At 48.3% G+C, this 20,816-nt stretch overlaps 1 protein-coding gene across 3 annotated transcripts in view; it reads left to right on the forward strand.

Annotated features, from left to right (window-relative positions):
• Positions 1-14,226, forward strand: part of LOC142496976 (uncharacterized) — a 168,505-nt gene extending 154,279 nt beyond the window's left edge. For all 3 annotated transcript variants that reach the window (XM_075604135.1, XM_075604145.1, XM_075604153.1), the window contains one exon: positions 13,735-14,226. In XM_075604135.1, the coding sequence (XP_075460250.1) occupies positions 13,735-13,902 (168 nt within the window). In that variant the 3' untranslated portion in view covers positions 13,903-14,226. The remainder of the gene's footprint in view (positions 1-13,734) is intronic.
• Positions 14,227-20,816: the final 6,590 nt, after the last annotated feature.

A 20,816-nucleotide genomic window follows, 5' to 3' on the forward strand; every position in this document is an offset into this window, starting at 1 on the left:
AGGGGCCTCTCTCCAGATGCAACCGCCTTAGCTCTTGGCTGGCAGGTGTCTCTGGGGTGGCACAAACTGGCCACTGCCCATGATACCCCCAGCCCATAGCTAGGCTGCAACATGGGGTTGCTGATCTGAGAAACCCCCTGAGGCTCTGCCAGGGTAATGGGGGGACTCTAGCTGCCAGACCTGCTGCTGTACCTCCCCGGCTACCACTAGCCCTCCTTCTCCCACTGAGAACTGATGCTGGCTACCTACCTGCAGCCTCCCTTCACTCCGCTTCTCCCTAGCTAATCCTAGCCTGGATCCTAGGGACACCTGAGTGAGGCCATCTCCCTGACACTGTCTCCCCATTACCGGGGATGAGCTCAGGGTTGCTGGTGCAGATGCACCCACCTTAGCTTCTGGCTGGCAGGTAATCTGGGGGTGGTCTAACTTTGCCACAACCCCTGGTACCTCCAGCCCATAGCAAGGTTGCAACAGTGGGGCTCTTAACTGAGAGTCCCCTTGCTGCTCCGCCAGGGTAATGGGGAAATCTGGCTGGCTCACTCGCTGCCTTCCCTCCCCGGTTCCCACTGGCCCACCCAACCCTCTCCCAGGCAATCCTATGCTAGAGCTGGGTGCTAACGGGGCTAGCCCCTCTCCCTGAAGCTGTGCCCCCATTATTGGAGGTGAGCTCAGGGTTGCTGGTGCAAATGCACCCACCTTAGCTTCTGGCCGGCAGGTAATCTGGGGGTGTTCTAACTTTGCCACTGCCCCTGAAATCTGGGGGGTGGTCTAACTTTGCCACAACCCCTTTTACCTCTGGCCCATAGCCAGGCTGCAACAGTGGGGCTCTTAACTGAGAGTCCCCTTGCTGCTCCGCCAGGGTAATGGGAAATTCTGACTGCCCTATAAGCTGCCCTTCCTTCCCCTCCCCTGGTGCCCCTATCTCCTGTCACCCCCCAGTCACCCCTAGAGTGAAACAACAGGGTACAGTCATAGGGAAAAATAAGTCAGGGGCAGTCTGCGACTTTGTCTGGCTTACCTCGCTGGTCCCCGCAGTGACCGCCGCCTTCGTTGGTCCCAATTGCAGGGGTACTGGAGTGGCCGCCGCCGGCAACATCTGGGTCAGTAAGCATTGGGTCGCCGCCGCAGCAGCGCCCGGGGTTGGCACAGGGGAAACGATGCAGGACCGGGGTCCCAGGTCTTTGTGGAGAAATACAGCTCCATGCAAACCAGGTAACAAAACCCCCTCCCACAATCCCTGTCCCTCCCCCCACTCAGAAAGGGCTCCGGCAGCAGTACCCGGCAGTGATGCAGGGTCGCCGGCGTGGTTTGTGGGGCTCCGGTCATCGCTGGGAATCGCCGACTCCGCCAAACAATGTGAAACACCCACCTCCCGCACACCCCAACCCTCCCCCCAAATAAAATTGCCGCCGGCAGGATGCCGGAGTGGCGCCTTTTTCTCCGCCGCCGCCGGTTCTCCACCGGGATCAGGTGGATGGCCGCTGTTCTCCGCCGCTGTTGCTGATGCAGCCCGTCCAGGTTCTCCAGAAGATGTCCCGAGGAGGGTTGTCGCCCTGGCTGGGCAGGAGCCATCAGAGGATGCCGCTAACTGGGTCATATTTTCCACAGCTCGTGAGCGCTGGCCCTGAGGGGCTTCTTCGCCCGACCGCGCACAGTCAGGGCACTGGGCATTATTGTGGCCCATTTGTTGGCAGTGCCGAAGCGGCTGCCGGTGCTTCTCTGCCACCGGTGGACTAACCCCAGCAAGGGGCAACAGAGTCCACAGCGGAGTTGCTTGAGCGCCGGGCTCTGGGAGGGGATAAGCGGGTCGGTGTGGTACTGATGCCAGGAACTGAGTCCACTTCGCCGGGAACCACGTCTTGCCCAACGCACACACCAGTGCTAGCTCTTTCAGGGGAAATGGACGGGCCACTGCAACGGCCGTTACCTCTCCTGGTGCAAGACTGCTGTGGTCTCCGAGACCACCCGCTCCCTCCACAAGTCTCTGCCGTCCCGGAGCTGTGTCCATTCCCTGCTCTCCCGGAGATTTGATGGTTACAGCGGCTGCAGCTGTGGATCTTTGCTCAGCCTGCCGGGTTTCATGCTCACCGATTGCTGTCTATCTCTCAGCCTTGTTGGCTGCTGGTCCCCGCGCCGACTTGATGCACTCCTCCGGTCTTGGTGCCCGGCTCCAGTCAGACGGATGGCCGGCACTTTGGTTCTGGAGGCAATGCTTCTCACAAGTAGGGGAACAGTGAGGAGGTGCCATATCTTGTGTTATATGTTGTACACTGTGTGTTCAATATCTTTGGTCCCAGGAACTCGCAATTACCATCGAGTTCCCACTATATTACAGTATCCCGCAGAACACTAGTAATACAGGTCCAGTTCAATCCCGACGCTGCCACTAGTTATTATACAAGCCTGTCACGGTGAGATTATGGCAGGCTGTATAGTCACACATAAATATATATAACAGTTGATATATATTTATAACTGGGTCTGAACTGGGACGAGACTTAGATATGATAAAATATAATTTATTCCTTGATAAAGGTGAACACACAATAATGTACAAATAACAGGCAAAATATAGACACTTACGTAAAATGGAAATGATGAAGCAGTCACATCTGGATTGGCAGTTCATACAGCACTCTTCATAGTCATCAAAGACATGAAAAGACCTCTGGCAGGAAGACAGTGCATAGCGTTTCTCTCAGCAATCAAGATGGTATAGAACAGACTGAACACTTGAAGAACTTGAAGAACATGAACAACACTGGATAAGGGCTTGACCACAGATTATATACCTTTTGTGGCCCTATCCTTAACCTTAAGTACAGGTGATTGGTTTTCAATTACCTCCAGCCACTCACTAGCCTGGGAACACATTTTAATCCATGCCCCCCTGCTTGTTGGGACATGCGCAGTAGAGCTCTGGGGTCTCATTTCTGAAGCCCCACATTTGCATCAGGAATGCCAGCCAGTCTATCCATTTGGAGTTCTGGCAGGAAAACCTTTGGTGAAAGGTGTGAAATGGGACATTTAAAGACTGCTCTGGTATGAGCCTCCTCCGCCCTTAGGTAAACAGGGAGGGTGACAAAACCCTTTGAACAATACTTAAGTCCTAGACATTGGGTCGCCTCTAGGGCCATCTGCTATCCTGGTATGCAAAAGAATTTCCTCTGGAAACTTTAATACCTTGAAACACAGTATTAAACATTAAACATAAACGTATTAAAATATCCGGTTCCGCTGGGTCCAGCAGGTCCAAACTTCCCAGTACTCAATGTCGGAACTGGGACACCATATGGTCCAAAAAGAGACATGCTACGACCTTCGGAACCGGAGTTACACAAATGCACCTTAAATCATTTTTCATTTTAATACAAAAATCTCCGCTAAAAAGAAATCTCAGCTTTTCACTAAATCCCCATTGAAAACAACGGGCTCCGCTGCCATGGGTTTCAATGGAGCAACTCCGCCGTTGTAGTCAATGGGGTTTCCTGCCATAGACTTTCAATGGGGAACCGCCGCCATTGAAGTCTATGAGAAAATCCACAAATCTTTACATTCGTCCATACTCCGTCTGGTTGGTCTGAGGGGGCTGGAAATGGGCATGCATTAAAGCCGGAATCTTGGCTACATGTCACCCAAATCCCATCCCTCTGGGCATTCCAGAACCGGAGATATGGACTTACACATTTCAACATTTTACACTTAGTCATTTTTTCACCATGCGGCTTTTCCCCTATTAGAATCAATAGTAAAAGTCCTGAACTTTCAAGGGGGTCCATACTCTGTCGGGTTGGTCCAAGAGGGTCAAGGATGGTTCTGCAGTGATGCCAGAGCAGTGACTACAGATACCCCAAACCTTGATCCTCTGGTCCTTCCGGAACCGGAGATATGGATTCCTAAATTACAGCATTTCACACTTAGTCATTTTTCGGAGCTGTTTCTGCCGCCGCCATTGAAGCCTATGGCGCGGCCCGCTCTTCTCGGTTCGACCCGTATCGGGGGTCCAGGATTCAGGGACCTGGTTGTGGTCGAGTGGAGGGAAGCCTAGGAACTAGGGGCAAAAAGAATTTTATTTCTAGGTGCTCTAGAACTGTTTATTCCCACGCCAATTAACGTTAACCTTGACTCAAGTGATTTTAACTCTTTTAAAGGACATTGTATCTGCTTTGCGGTTTGCGGTCTGGACGGCAGCCAACTCGTTCATCGAAATGTACCTCGAGGAATCTCCATTGGAGTCAATGGGCCCATTGACTTTCAATGGGAAACCGCCGCTCTCCCTCTCGGACGCCACCTGCTGGTCTTTACAGGAAACAGGACTAAAACAGCACAATTCTCTATTGAAATGCATTGAGCCCTAATGGCGGCCAATGGGGACCTGCAAAATGGTGCCTGAAAAGGCGGGAAAGTTACACAAAGGCTATAATCACTATACCACTATTAACCCTTGTGCTCCCGGATGGATCCCAGTGTGTGTGTGATGCAGACACTGATTAACAATAAAACATGGGGGAACAGGGAATATACATTTTCAGGTTATGACAAGGGTTAAATCACACGTCTGGGCCTCAGCCCAGTTAACCCCTTGTCTCCCTGGTGAGGTTAGAGGGTGGCCAATTGGGGTGTAACCCCTTTAATCCCGGCCCAAATCCTCTCCATCGTCACACACACACCCACCCAGACTAGTCACACATACCCACCCAGACTAGTCACACACTCACCCACACACCCAGACTAGTCTCACACACACACACACACACTCAATTCTTATTAGGAATTTACTCCATTTTGTAAAAGTGTGGGCTAGGGGTGGGGCTTGGAGCGGGGCAAGGTGGCAAGTAGATTTTTTTGGTACAGCGACTAGATTTTTGGGTGATTTGTCAAGATATATATGGGTATATCTATTCACATGATTTAAAAACTCTATTTGGTGGGTAAATTAGACAGACTCATGGTCAGATGGTTTCCGTGGAGGATATGAGGGTAATTCTACAATAAGGAGCAGTACATGTTACTGTATAAAATATAGTATTGTGCGGTATACAAATACACTTGCAGGATAGCTGTAATAACAGGCAGATACTGGGAACCACCCAGCACAGTCTTTAGTAGCAGTTCCCACTATATGCCATTTATCGGGCAGCCTCAGCCAGAGACGCTGGATCTATGAGTGAAAGTTCCCTCTCTGCAACCTGCAGTGTGCGTACTCCATCTTGTCTCTGTCAATTACGTTAGTGCAATTTGTCCATGGAGTGATTGTCTTGATGGACTTGCGCACCAAAAGCTTAGGTTGTGGTATGTGAGCAGAGTGGGGCGTTTGAGTGAAACCAGGCAATCCATGGAATTAACCCTGTGAGTTTCGCCATTTAGCTTCCTCAGGGATGATGACAAAGTCTTTTGTCCATGCCCTTAACATACTATAAGCAATTAAACTAAATTGGCATGTGATTAGAGACACAAAGATGGCCTGGTGTAATTAATAACATCATAAACATTCAATTATTTTATTACACATATGTAACGGATTTCCTAGCCTGGCCTGACCCACCCAATCTCACATTGGCCCCTGTGGTCTAACCAGTCCCCATTACATGGTCGTGTCTGGTGGTGCACCTGCTGGCAACAGGACTCCTGAGTCTCCCGCATGATGTTGTGTGGGGATTGCCAACCCAGACAGGCAACTGAGGTAGTGTGCATGATTCCTACCTATATCCAGTGCAGCGCCTCCACCTCATCAGGATCCCTGCGTCCGCATGGGGATGGTTCTGATGAGGAACTCCTTCTTGGTGGTGCCATTCTGTGTAGAGTAACTCCAGACTCACACATGAGAATGTCTTTGATCAAGATGGTCTTTATTGTGGCTTGCGGTGTTGGCCAACTGCCCCTTACAGTGATTAGCTTAGCCACACATCTTGCTGTGCTATCCTTTAGAAAGGTACGCGCTCCCAATGGAGTGGGATCCCCTCTCCCCTCGGGGAGATCCCCCCTGTGCCAGGTCCCTGGACACAGTGTGGCTTGTCAGCTTGATGCTATTTAACTTAGAATGGGGCCACCAGTTAAAGCACTGGTGGGTCACTCACTCCCAAGTCTCAACCCAGACTTGTTCCTTACTCCAACCACTAACTTTGATCAGTGCTGTGCCTTATATCCCTCAGGGGGCAGGCACATCTCTGATGTCACTAACGGTGGACTCAGAGTATGTAGCCACTCCCATCCATACATAGGGCACCTCACCAGGGTGTGAGGGCAAACCTCCATGATTACTGCTGGCCACCCTGTAACTTACCAGGCTTACTGCCAGCAGGAGAGAAAACTGCAGACCATTTTACAGCATGGCTACACATATTTATACAATAAAAAGGAGAGAGAGAAGAGATATTTGAAGGATGATAGTAGTCATATATTGTAATATACTATATTACTAAATAATATACTAGATAAAGATTTTTACCCAGATACAATGATTATGAATATTCTATAATATTTTTAGATGAATTGATTTAGACCTGTGACCATACTGTATAGTTAGTGTATAATATTTTTTAGATGAATTGATTTAGACTTGTGACCATACTGTATAATTAGTGTATAATATTTTTATTCCCGTCTGGGAACTAAATTTGTTGTACCTTTGTCCAGGAAGCACTGTAAAATGCAAACATAATTGGTTAGAACATCATTGATTTCACATAATGTAATGCAGAGCACTCTCTGACCAGCAGGGGGCACTAGCTAGCACAACATCACTATCCTGTCTCCCTAATAATAGTGACGAGGGTCAGGCTTATAACTTCCTGACCACCCATATCAGTGACAGTTATGCTGTACTCCCGTGGCAACCCATTCTCGGGTCTATATACAGCTTTATGCATATAGATGCTACGGCCTATGCTCCACACCTGCATCAGTTGGGAGATCCTCTCCTCCGCTTTACGCCCAGTAATTGCGCCACCTCGGTTCACCATATACTGCTCTATGGTTTCTCGCAGCCACCTATCCCTCTGGTCCTCTATCTCCTGCATGAGGGGTTCAGGGACATAGGGATACTCTAATCCATGTGAGTTTTTATATCTGGTTATGATAGCCCTCTCCGCCCTACTGGACCGTATCAACCTAGTGCTGCCCGCTTTCCCTGGCAACACCCATGATAGGGGTTCATCCGGGTCCACCGGATCCTCCAATTTACTTGGACCCAACGGTTCTATCATCCCATGACTGATCTCATACCACCGTTCCTGTAACGCCTTCACCCGTTCCTCCTCACTGAACTCCCCACGAGCCCACCAATAATGCACTACACCCTCTCTTTCTAAAATGAACCTAGTGCGGTCTAGCCAGGCCTCATAACCCTCAAAAAAGGCGGCCCACCACCGGGTCTCCCTAATTTCTTCCTGGGCTGACTCTACTGAATCCCCTTCTTCCGGTTCCCCCCAGGAGGACACCCCAGATGTCCCGTAGACCGGGAATGAGGCCCTACTCTCTTGGGCCTAGTAGCAAGGGTAATGCTGACTACGCTTGGGCAGTCGCTAGACACGGACACTTCCCGAGATTATCCTCCCACCACTGACCCATCATCAGAGGTAAAGCAGTCCAGTCTCTCCCCAGTCCGCTCTTCGGAGGTGACTTGGGATCCCCCAGACATCCCCAAGCTCGTGGATGACCCATGGGAAAAAGTGACCTGGGTTGGGGCTTTAACTAGGGCCTGGGGTTGGGCATAGGGACGGAGGGTCGGTATCCGTGGGGTTCCGACCCACTCTCCACTGCTACATGGTCCGGGGCCACCGCAAGGGCTCTCCATTTCTCAGGTCTCACTGCTCTCAGTTTTCCGCAGGGCCTGCCAGCTCTTCTTGGGTCCTGGTGATCGGAAAACACTGCCCGATCGGAAGGGCGCGGTCATCTCTCCATCCGCTCCACTACGGCCACCGGAAGTGACGCCCTTGGCTGTGCTGGATGCTCCGCCATCTTGGGTTGGGTCCCCAAGCGGGACCTCTTCCTCCACCACGACATCCGGAAGCTCAGCTTGTCTCTGCCGCACTGCCTGGGCCTGACACCGCCCTTCCTCCGCCGCTGCCACCCTCGGAACCTGGTAGGAGCAAGGACTATTCTTACCACTCCGTGGAGTCGGTGTGGATCTGCCCTCGCCATTGGAACCACCGGCCCCCAGAACCGGGGGACTCCGCCTCTTCGTTTTCCGCTGCACAGGCGACACTCGGCTCCTCTCACGGATGACACAGGTAAGTGGTACCTTTCTGCCGTTACTGCCACAGGGGTTTGCCGGCTGCCGGGTTACCACTGCGGAAGACACCACGGGTTCCTCATCGGAGGAATCCAACCCCAACTTGGTTAGGGGCACTCCGCTTGGTGACCGCCGATCAGTCTCTCGCCCAGCACTACGGCCGATAGTGTCCTTTTCCTCAGGCTTGGTTTTAACAACCGGCCCTGATCCCCATTCTCCGGGATCCGCAGATTCCCTCCAAAGCGCACCGGGGAGTTCCGCCGATAACATGGCTACGTCTCCCGCTACCTCTACGGCCTGGACTGGCACAAAGGTTGGCATTGGCCACATATATTGGAGGCCACATTGCGGGCAACACGCAGCTGTACCCACTGCGCCTCCTAGTAGTCGGCACTGTAGGCACACATGCCACCGTCTCGGTGCCCGCCACTCGAATCACCAGGAAGCCTCCTGGGGCCGAGTAAGGTTGGGTGGATAACATGGATCCTTCTTCAGGTTTGCAGGCCACGGTCACTATGGGAGGCACTCTCAATAGTGGTCTGATCTGCGTACCGGCTCCTCGTGACTGAAGAGCAGGAGCTGGTTTGCCTACTCCTCCCTTAGCTGGCTCCACCCGCATCTGGCAAAGCTGAAAACCACTCCCACTGGTGGAGATTAGGGGAGGGTCCCACAAATTTAAGGGATGTCCCGGGATTAGGGCTGAACTTTTCACAGTCCTGGGGGGCGCGGCCTCTGGTTTCGCGCCACCACTCCCGGAGCACCACTCCTTATTTGGCACTATCCCCGGTCAAGTTCTCCCAATCTCTTTGTCTTTTCCTCCACAGGCAGCACTAATTACAGGAACTACTTTCTGTAAGGGTGAGGCCGGTTCACCAGCTCCTCGCTCAGCTGGATCCGTTCCCACTGGGCATAATTGGAAACCACTCCCCCTGGTTGAGATTAGGGGGAGGTCCCATAAGTTGATCGTGTGACCCAGCACTGGGGCTGAGTTAGTCATTGTCCATGAGGGCGCGGCTGCAGCTTTCGCGCCATACCCCCCATCAGGGTGGGGTTTTCCTGTTGGCGCCACTCCAGGCCAACTTTCTGCAAGTCCCGCATTTGCAGAATTTTCTGGAATTGATTCACGCGGTCTCCCAGGGAAGCGGGAGCCGCCATTTTGGTTTGCACTATCAGTCTCTTTGACGGTCGAGGTAGCTTTTGACTGTTTGTACGCCGACTGACAAGCAAATTCATCGTGTTCTCCACAGATCACTGTAATGTCCTCCTCAATGTCCTCAGGGGAAGTACCCCTAGGTCCCAGACAGGACAAAAACGGTGCGGCCACAGCTTTCGCACCACTCCACAGCAGGCTAGCCAAAGTCACTTCAGTAGCTTGCTCTTCAGCGGAACGCACCCCACATGCGCTCCCTCCATCTGCCTCCGTCCGCCATTGTGGACCTTCCGCACCGCGTGGATCCCCCATTCTTGCGGTCGCCATTTGGTTGCTGTATTTGCGGTTATTGTACATGGAGCTTCTCTCTGCGGGGCAGCTGCCACACCGGTACAATAAAGACTGCCTTGATGCACCACCTTGTGTACCTAATGTAGGCTGGACTCGTGTTTGCACTACCTCAGGCTAGGCTCACTCTCTCTGTGTCTGCTGTATCTCCTTCCTCCCAGTCTGTGCTCCCTTTGGTAAGTGGTCTGGAATGGGCTAGAGTACTCTGGCTCTTGGGCGTCTACCTACTGTTGGCTAGCCTAGCGCAGACCCTGTCCAGAATTCCTGACCTCGTTAACAGGCTATCCCTTCAGGCATCCTACCACTAGCACTACCTCAAGGTGACTAGGACAGCTATAGCCCCTCTCCAAACCTCCAACTCCTTTCAGGCCCCTAGGTCATCCCTGCAAACTGACAAACTCCATCAGCCCCCTGACTACTCCTAGGTCCGTCCCAACACAGCACAAAGTGGCAGCATGCACTCTCCTGTTTCCCAGTGTGCCTAGCAAAAGCCTGTCCTGTTGACAGGTATCTCAGCAGCGCCTCCAAATGTAACGGATTTCCTGGCCTGGCCTGACCCACCCAATCTCACATTGGCCCCTGTGGTCTAACCAGTCCCCATTACATGGTCGTGTCTGGTGGTGCACCTGCTGGCAACAGGACTCCTGAGTCTCCCGCATGATGTTGTGTGGAGATTGCCAAATCAGACAGGCAACTGAGGTAGTGTGCATGAGTCCTACCTATATCCAGTGCAGCGCCTCCACCTCATCAGGATCCCTGCGTCCGCATGGGGATGGTTCTGATGAGGAACTCCTTCTTGGTGGTGCCATCCTCTGTAGAGTAACTCCAGACTCACACATGAGAATGTCTTTGATCAAGATGGTCTTTATTGTGGCTTGCGGTGTTGGCCAACTGCCCCTTACAGTGATTAGCTTAGCCACACATCTTGCTGTGCTATCCTTTAGAAAGGTACGCGCTCCCAATGGAGTGGGATCCCCTCTCCCCTCGGGGAGATCCCCCCTGTGCCAGGTCCCTGGACACAGTGTGGCTTGTCAGCTTGATGCTATTTAACTTAGAATGGGGCCACCAGTTAAAGCACTGGTGGGTCACTCACTCCCAAGTCTCAACCCAGACTTGTTCCTTACTCCAACCACTAACTTTGATCAGTGCTGTGCCTTATATCCCTCAGGGGGCAGGCACATCTCTGATGTCACTAACGGTGGACTCAGAGTATGTAGCCACTCCCATCCATACATAGGGCACCTCACCAGGGTGTGAGGGCAAACCTCCATGATTACTGCTGGCCACCCTGTAACTTACCAGGCTTACTGCCAGCAGGAGAGAAAACTGCAGACCATTTTACAGCATGGCTACACATATTTATACAATAAAAAGAAGAGAGAGAAGAGATATTTGAAGGATGATAGTAGTCATATATTGTAATATACTATATTACTAAATAATATACTAGATAAAGATTTTTACCCAGATACAATGATTATGAATATTCTATAATATTTTTAGATGAATTGATTTAGACTTGTGACCATACTGTATAGTTAGTGTATAATATTTTTTAGATGAATTGATTTAGACTTGTGACCATACTGTATAATTAGTGTATAATATTTTTAGTTTTAAGACCAATTTCTAAACCATTTACTTCACCTAGGATTATGATCACAAAGATGATATTCGTAATTTGGGTAAATCTATTCTCGTCCAATAATAGAACACCAAATCATAAATGGCTTATTATCAAATGATAGAGAAGATAGACCTCTTTAGTTATAGATTAGTAAATTGTTTTACTGCTAACGTTTTGGATTAATCCACCACCCTAGGGATAAGAGGAGTAGAAATAACGCAGCATTCAGATAGTGTATATTGTAATTATTATCTGTCAGCCTATAATGCTACATTAGTTGATGCATGTCCCCAAATCTATTTCTGCATTTAATCCGTTAGGGATTAGAGTTTTAAGAGTATGGATCCATCTTGTATCTTTCTTTGAAATTTGAATCTTATCACCTCCCCTCCAGTTATATTTCAGTTTTTCAATGCCCATAAATTTTAACTCAATTGAATCTTGTTGATGTTCTTCCTTGAAGTTTTTTTATAGAGTATGTTGTTGTGGTCCTTTTTTTGTATGTTCGTTACATATTCTGCCAGTCTAATTTGTAGTTTTCTGGTGGTCTGACATATGTAGTGTTTATTGCACGGGCATTGTATAATATATACTACATTTTCTGTCTCACAAGTTATGTATGTATGTATAGCTTTATTTATATAGCAGCATCAATGTACATAGCGCTTCACAGCAGTAATACATGTGACAATCATATAAATAACAAATAATACAAATAACACAATGGTAAGAAGTGCTTCAGACATAAAAGTGACATTTAGCAAAAGGAGTCCCTGCCCTGAAGAGCTTACACTCTAATTGGTAAGTAGGAAGATCATACAGAGACAGTAGGAAGGTGTTCTGATAAGTGCATCTGCAAGGAGTCAAGGTCAATATATGAAGTGTAAAGTATCAGCCACAGAGTTACAGTACTCATATGCTTCGTTAAGCATGTGTGTTTTAAGATGGGTCTTAAAGGTGGATAGAGAGTGTGCCAGTCGGATATTGAGGGGTAGGGCATTCCAGAGGTGTTGCGCAGTCAGTGAGAAAGGTTGAAGCCAGGAGAGGGATTTCAGCAGCAGAGACGTTGAGACATATTTAGGAAAGAGAAGAGTGATTCTGGCAGTAGCGTTAAGGATAAATTGTAGGGGAGACAGTGAGAGGTAGGAAGGCCGGACAGCAGGAGGTTACAGTAGTCGAGATGAGATATAACGAGGTCCTATGTCAGAGTTTTGTTTAGCATTGAAGCAACAGAGGAAAGTGCGTATATTTGTAATATTGCAGAGGAAAAAAATCACAGGTTTTAGCTACCTTTTGAATGTGAGGGAGGGGTAGAGTGTGACCCCTAGGCAGTGTGCTAGTGATACTGGGTGTATGATAGAGCTTCCAACATTAATATAGAAGGAGGTAGTAGAGCCAGGTTTAAGAAGAAATATGAGGAGCTTCGTTTCAAACATGTTAAGTTTAATTCGGTGGAGGGTCATCCAGGATGATATAGCGGAGAGACGTTCAGAAACGTTGGAAATCCTCTATGATGTAGTAATTTTTTGTTTGAGAAGAAAACATTTTGTTATATTGTTTTTTGGCATGTTTATCAAATTTACAAGTTTTACATTTTAGACATCTAAAAAAGCCCTTAATACCCAGTTTGTTATATTCTGATGTTTTTTCTTAAGACAGCTTGGATACAATTTTAGTTGTACATTTTCAGCTTTAGTAAAGATCACTCTAGGTGTATTAGGAAGGTAGGTATGTAAGATTGGATCTTTCTGGATTATGTTCCAGTGTTTGGTTATTATTTTCTTTATCTTGGAAACCATTTGGTTAAAATGTGTAATAAAATGAACATTTATATGACTTATATTAATTGGTTGTAGTTGCTTTAAAACACACAAGTTCATTATGGGCGTAATTTTTCCAGTACTGATGTGCAGTAGCATGACATACACCAACATTGCACTAATCTATATGAAACTTAGTGGCACTCATGACCTAATACATAGGAATATTAACAAATACTGTAAAAGATACGCACATGCTAATATCATTAAACTATAACCATATAACCATTATTGTGTAGAAAGAAAGGTTCCATCAGCATGCAATTCCAAAAGTAGAATGTGACTCACTTTGCTGGTAAATGTCCATATGGTCTATAAAGTTGGTTTTCCGTTTGCCTTCGTGTTCTTAGTTTTGCTTTTATGTTTCTGGCATAAAGGACCTGGATTTTGCTACAGTATCACTGGTGCTCCTTGCATAATTGAATAAATTCTGTGTTATAATGCTAAAAATGACTACTGCTACATTGAAGTTGAGAACATTAATTATTCTTTACAAAGAGTTTGATGCTTAGTTTTGGAAAATTATGACATAACAGAGAGTGTTTTGTAATTGTAGGATTCTCTGAAGATCCTTGAAAGCCAAAAAGAGAAGACTGAATCTATGGAAGATGAAAATTGCATTTTAAAGGCCAAATTACACTGTGAAGCTTTCAAACAACAGAACTCAAAGCAAAAATCCACAGGGATAGTAATAGAAACAAAGCCATTATTTTTATGCAAGTGACAGCAACTTCAAAGACCCAGATCCATTAAAGTGGTTTTACTCCCAATTGAATGGGAGTAAAGGTGTGCTAAATCTTAGCACCTATTTATGGATCTGAGCTTAATTTTTTTGAACGTTTTAGGGGCTATTGATTGAAGTCTCCTACTGTAAAATACTGTACCAGATTTACATTATCAGATAAAAAAAATATCCAATTGAGAGAAACAAGATGTGTTTTCTGTATTGAGTTTATACTAATTTGAAGATCTACTTTCGATTTTCTAGATGTATATTAATAAATCATATTTTTAGATTTTGTTTGACCTTATTAAAATTAATAAATATGCCATGTACATTTGAATAATTATAAAACATTCTGCATTGCAAAAATCAAAGATGTATCTGTGATCTTTTAAATCTTTTAATTAAATAAATAATTTTTGCACGCACACTGCACACACTAAGCACACTCACAACCCCGGAGCGGGGCTGGCGGGGTGGGTGAGGGGGGATCAGAGCGGGGCTGGCATCTGAGCGGGGCTGCTGGGGGGAATTGGAGCGGGGCTGGCGGGGGGGATCGGAGCGGTGCTGACTTTGGGAAGTGAGGCTGCTGGGGGAATTTCGAGGGGCGGTTACGGTGGCTGCTGGGGGACGTGTAGGGCTGCTGGCACCTCACTCCACCTCTTCCTCCCTCCTCCCCCCTCCTCCCGATCGGGCGCGCGGTGGCCATTAAAAAAAAAAAATTAGCGCGACCAGGTTATAGCGCGGTCGAATCGGGTGGCCCCCCCCAACGTGGTTGAGCTGTATATACTTTCTTTGGTGTTGTATAGATAGTATTGTTATTGCATTTACAATGTTTTAAATGTTATATGTACATATTACATTTAAAAAGATGAAAAGACAAAATGGCAAACCATTTGCTACATTGCATGTAATTTTAAAGATATGGATTTAGTTTGTTTTACATATTCCCTATTTTTAGATAAATTGACTAATTTGCTTAAGTTTGTTCTTATGTTAGGAAAAAAGTTCTTAAAAAATATACTTTTAATTGCTCAGTTACACAGAGGGATGTTTGCATTCCTATATGAATTAATGCTAAACAGTTTGTGTTTTAAGCCAGGGGAGCGCAAACTTTTGACGCTACGCCCCCCCTGTCTTTCCTTCTCCGGCTCTCACGCCCCCCTACCTTGTATCTGCGTCAAATTACGCTGCGGGGTCATGTGACGTGATGACCCGCGGCATTATTTGACGCGTGTGACGTCACATGGCCCTGTGGCATAATTTAATGCATCGTTGCCATGGCGACGCTTCACACAGCCGTCTGAATCCCGGTAAGTGGAGTGTTGCAGGGGCCTCACGCGATCCCCGGCATTTAAATAAATGCCTGGGGGAAGAGCGCGGGGCCTCTGCAACCGCCCACGCCCCCCCAGAAAAATCTCCCATCTCCTGCCCCCCAGTTTGCGCACCCGTGTTTTAAGCTATAGGAGAAATACTCGGGGCTGTATGGAGCCTATTCTAGTAGCTGTGGTATTGTCCATTTCAAATCATACAATTTGACAAGGCAATAAGTAGCAGGAAATGAATTCTGATCTTGCTGCATTCTATAAGAGATTCCACTTCTGAATTATCACGTTTTTTAAAATCACACATTCAGAATGAACAATCATACTGTACAAATCGTGCAATGTTGATTTTAATTTAAAATAAACAAACAGAACTAACATTACATACATGGGGAGATCACTCAGCAAAGCCACATTACAGTATATAAACTTGGCATTTACAATTACTGAAGGGGTAAGGAGCTCTTGTGTGTGTGTGTGTGTGTGTGTTAAGAAGCGCCCACTACATAGCATAAAATTGTCGTATATTTTAATAGCACTGCACATCCCAAACGGTCACGTACAAGGTTAAAAGATATACAGCTGAGGCGCATGCGCGAGGGTGAGGTGGATGGCAGCATACTGTAAACTGAGAGCTCCGTCCCCCACTGCGAATACCCTAAGAAAATATCCAAGTTAAAGCGCTGATTCCAACCTAAAATTACTACAACGAGAGCTGTGACTGTTTAGAGATGGCCCCGCCAACGAACCGGAAAAAATATACAGGGGATCTCCGAAAATATTTAAATAGATCAAGCTCGCGGGCCGCCGAGGCAGAAATGGCACCGCATTCAAATGCCGGCTCGGACTCGGTGCGTGAAGAGGACCTAGCGGAGAGGCCAGAACAGCTACCGGTCCGCCGCTGTGACTTCGACAGACTATACAAAGACCTCAAAATTCTACTACATGCTGAGATCCAAGAGCTCCAGAGAGAGGTCCAGCATGTACATGAACGCACCGGAGCCATAGTAGAAAAAATGGCGGCCACCTCCAAGTCAATTAAAAAGACTGAGTAAAAGACCACACACCTGCAGACAAAAATGGAGGAACTAGCGGATCGTCAGGAGGTGTTCCGGAGACAATCTCTGAGGTGGAGGGTTTTGTCACCTGATGGATGGCGGCAATATTACCGGATATTCCGGAGCATGAACTGATGATGGACCGATGCCACCGAGCTCTTAGGAGCAAGCCGTTAGCAACAGAGAAACCCAGGGACGTCATCGCCAGGCTCCACTACTTTCGCACGCAAGAGGCGGTGTTTCTAAAGTCCAGATCGGAGGGGTCGTGCAAATTTCAGGAGGCTTCCCTGCAAATCTTTCAGGACCTCTCTCCGGTGACCCTAGCTAGACGGAGGCGACGTCAGCCAAACACAAAAATACTACGAGAAAGGGCTATCCGATATCGGTGGACCTTCCCGTTTAGCCTCCTCGTCATCAAAAACGGGAGAGCTATGTCCATCAAAGAACCTGAAGAGGGTGAAGTCTTCCTAAGAAAAATTGGTCTGACGGAGGGCCCGAACACAAGCCCAACTGCAGTCCAGCCAGCGGAGCAGGAGTGGCAGACAGCAGGCCAGCCCGCTCCAGGCCGCAGAGCTGAGGCAGCGGCGGAGGAATAAAATACAATAAATGCAAAGTTGTGAGAAGTTCACAGATTTTAGAGTTCACCGATGTTCCGGTGCATTAAAGTCTCTTTGGCAAAATGAAGCGTTGTCCAATTCTTCCTTCCTTAAAGCAAGTTACTGAGTAGGTGGCCCCCGAACATTCCAGGACACCCCTAACAGACGAGAGTTAAAGGACATATCCCTAAAGATTAAAAGAAAAACACGCAAGCAGTCACCTTTACCTGAGAAAAAGGTTTCCAGTTTCGGCGACGATGGCAGCTCCTAATGGTGGAACGCATACATCTAAGATGGCGTCGATGAGAGACGAGGGCGCCATCATGGGACCAGCAAGGTGAAGAGATGCGGATGGCGGGAAGACGAGGCGGGAAAGCGGCCGTCTTCCGGAGCAGCCGGGACCGGAATGATGTCACCCGGACATACGTCACAGGAAGTGCGGGAGTGGCCATCTTGGAAGTGGCAGAGTGGGGTCCTGCGATGATGCTCCTTCCGGGTGCCGCGGCTGAGGAGGTCCCGCAAGAGCGGGTTCAAGCCAAGCGAGAGCCGGAAGAAGGGGATGGTCGGCAAATACAGCTCGGGGGAGGGAAAAGGTCCAGGAGAATCCAGGAGCTCAGGCAGTCGGCCCTGACACAGTAATGGAGGAGCGATAGAATAAAATAAAATAAGAGAGAAGGAGGGGGTAGAGAGAGGGAGTAAGAGCAAAATCATGCCCTCTGGGAGAAGTAAAAGAATAAGGTAGAGCAGGCAGATTGAGGTGGGGAGGGAGAGAAAGGATAGCGACAACTTTAGCGGGGAGTTACTATTAGTTGAGGAGAATGACAGTTTTACAGTTTGTAGATATAGTTAGGAACAGAGGTTCTAGATTGGTAGAGCATCCCCTACAGTGGATTATATACAGTAGTTAGATAGATCAGCATGGATATTAGTAGGATGTTTTAGTAAGCAGTGGGGGGGGGGGAAGGGAGCTGGGTCCATTCCCATGTTCGGTATGGGTCTCCACATGAGTGCCACGAGATTTGCGCCGTGGTGGCTCATGCAAGTCCCCGCTGGACCAGCGAACACCGAGGTCAGCAGGTGGGAGAAGATCACCCAGGACTCTGACCAAGCTGGACGTCCAGGAGGGGCATGTACTGTGGTAGCCGGAGATAGTTCAACGGCTATCATAGGCTGTTCATCATTTGTTTTGATCTGTTGTGTGTGTTGGTCTCATTGTTTCCCTTTTGTGTGCCCCACTGTTTTTCTTCTTTGCCGGCAGCAGAGAGTTGGAGTCGGCCCTGGTCCAATTCCAACAGGGTCAATCGGCAGGCACAGATAGCCCATAATACAGCTCAACCCCTCATATCACCAAATGGGTAAGGACTTTGTAATTTTGGCCAATAATGTTAAGGGATTTAATAGTTCCCAGAAAAGACGGATGGCCATGACGGATTACAAGAGGTAAGGCCCTGACATTGTTCTCTTACAAGAGACACACTTGTCAAAATCAAGTTCCCCAAAATACATAGATAACAGATATAGAAACTGGTCTTCTGCGTCAGCAAATGAAAAACAGAGAGAAGTTGCAATCCTTGTACACAACCGGGTTCCGCTGAATATTACCCTAACAAAGAAAGATAAAAACGGACGGTTCCTTATTGTGGTAGGGGATATCAAAGGTCAGAGCATCACGCTGGCTAATGTGTACACTCCAAGTGAGCAAGCGGAATCATTTCTGGATAAATTTTTCTCCATGTTGGAAAAAACAGCTCAGGGATGTGTGATTGTGGGAGGAGACTTCAATCAGACCCTTGATCCGAAATACGATAGGTGTACACCTGGGAACAATCTCTGCCCCAAAACACGGGTAGCATGGTCCAGAGGGTTAAAGGCTAACAAATTGATAGATGTGTGGCGGGGACAACATCAGGGGGAGAGAGGGTATACCTTTTACTCACATCCACATGACAGATACAGTAGGATAGATTACCTCTTTGTGTCTAATAGAATGGTTTCACAGATCTCCCACACGGGTATCCATGATATTTCATGGTCGGATCACGCACCTATTGAGCTGTGGTGCACCGATTTTAGACTGAACAGATCAGGAGCGAATTGGAAACTCAATGAGTTGTTAATCAAAATCCCTGAATTTGAGCACAAAGTGGGGGATAAGATCAGGGAGTACTTCCAGACAAACATAGGCAGTTTTTCATCACAGTCTACCCCAGGGGTGGGGAACCTTTTTTCTGCAAAGGGCCATTTGGATATTTATAACATCGTTCGCGGGCCATACAGACACAGACAGGCAGGCACACAGCAGGCATGTAGGCACACAGAACCCCGCCCCCTACCTCTGGTAGTTGCTGCTGCTGCTGGGGGGGGGATCGTGTAGGGCGGATGCTGGGGTAAGTGCGGAGGGGAACTGCTGGAGAAGCATGGGGGAAGTGCGGGGACTGCTGCAGGGGGAGTGCGGGGAAAGTGCGGTGGCTGCTGGGGGATTGCTGGGGCTAGTACGGTGGCTGCTGGGGATCGTGTAGGGCTGCCGGCGCCTCACACCACCTCCTCCCGATCGGGCGCGCGGCAGCCATTTTGTTTTAAAATTAGCACGACCCCGGTTATAGCAGTTGCCTTAGCAGGGCCAGACCAAATGATTTCGAGGGCCTTATACGGCCCTCGGGCCTGACGTTCCCCACCCCTGGTCTACCCTTTGGGAAGCCAATAAGGCAACGTTGAGAGGAGATCTCATAGGACTAGCAAGCAAACGTAAAAGAGAGACGGACTTGAAGATTAAATAACTTCAATCAGAATTGGCTGTCCTCTCTGCCCTTCATAAACAGAATAAGCAGGCTTTGACCTTGAAGGCCTTGCTTGATACTAAAACACAACTAAATTTGTTACTGGCATCCCGGGCTGAAAAGGAGCTGTCATGGTCAAAGCGGAAATTCTTTGAAAAAGCGAACAAACCAGATACCCTACTTGCCAATAAATGAAAAAAAAAAATTGCAAAATTTTCATATCCAATCAATTCGGACTAGGGGCATCATGCAGTAAGCAGTGAAAAAATGCATTAGCCAGTTTAGCAATTAGCCATGTTTTTGGCGTGTTAAACTCGCTGTATGCTGTAAGGGGTGAATCCCTGGCGAATGAATTAGCCACCACCATTTGATAAAATGGCTAGTAACCGGTGGCGAGACGGCTGCCTGGCGAGAAGCTGCCGAGAAGCCGTCCCCTGCCGAGATGTGTTTGCAGCAGAGAGAGATCCGCTGCTCTCTCAGCGCAAACATCTGCACATTAAAAATTATTGTTAAAAGCATTTTTATTCATAGTGTACATGTGCATGATGTCTCCGGAGCTGGTCCGGGGACCCCCTGCTTCCCGAGATACAGGCCCCTTTATGAGGTGCCGGTATCCCTTATCCCTCTGCATTTAAAGGTCCCGATCACGTGACCGCAGAATGTAAACAAAGCAGAGGGATACTGGCACCCCATAAAGGGGCCTGTGTCTCGGGAAGCAGGGGATCCCCGGACCTGAAACCAAAGCGGTTCAGCTCCGGAGACCCTATGCACATCTCCACTATGACTAAAACACAAATATCAATAAACACTCGTTCCTTACCTTTGCGGCTATCTGCTATGGTAGCGAAGCAGCATGAATATTTTTTTAATAATACTGTACAGTGAGCAGGGGGTCCCCTGAGCTGAACCGCATAGCTTTGTGGACCTGCTTCCCGAGTTACAGGCCCCGGTATGTGTGATCGGGTGGGCAGTGTTGCCGCCATGTTTATAGCGTCCCATACGCTACGTGCCCGCAATTAACATGGCGTCGACACTGTAACCCATGCCCCAAACCGGGGCCTGTAACTCGGGAAGCAGGGGGTCTCTGAGCCACAAATCAATGTGGTTCAGCTCAGGGGACCACCTGCTCCCGCACAATATTATTAAAATACATTAATG

This window comes from Ascaphus truei, chromosome 1 (genome assembly GCF_040206685.1).
Source record: "Ascaphus truei isolate aAscTru1 chromosome 1, aAscTru1.hap1, whole genome shotgun sequence".
NCBI lineage: Eukaryota > Metazoa > Chordata > Amphibia > Anura > Ascaphidae > Ascaphus > Ascaphus truei.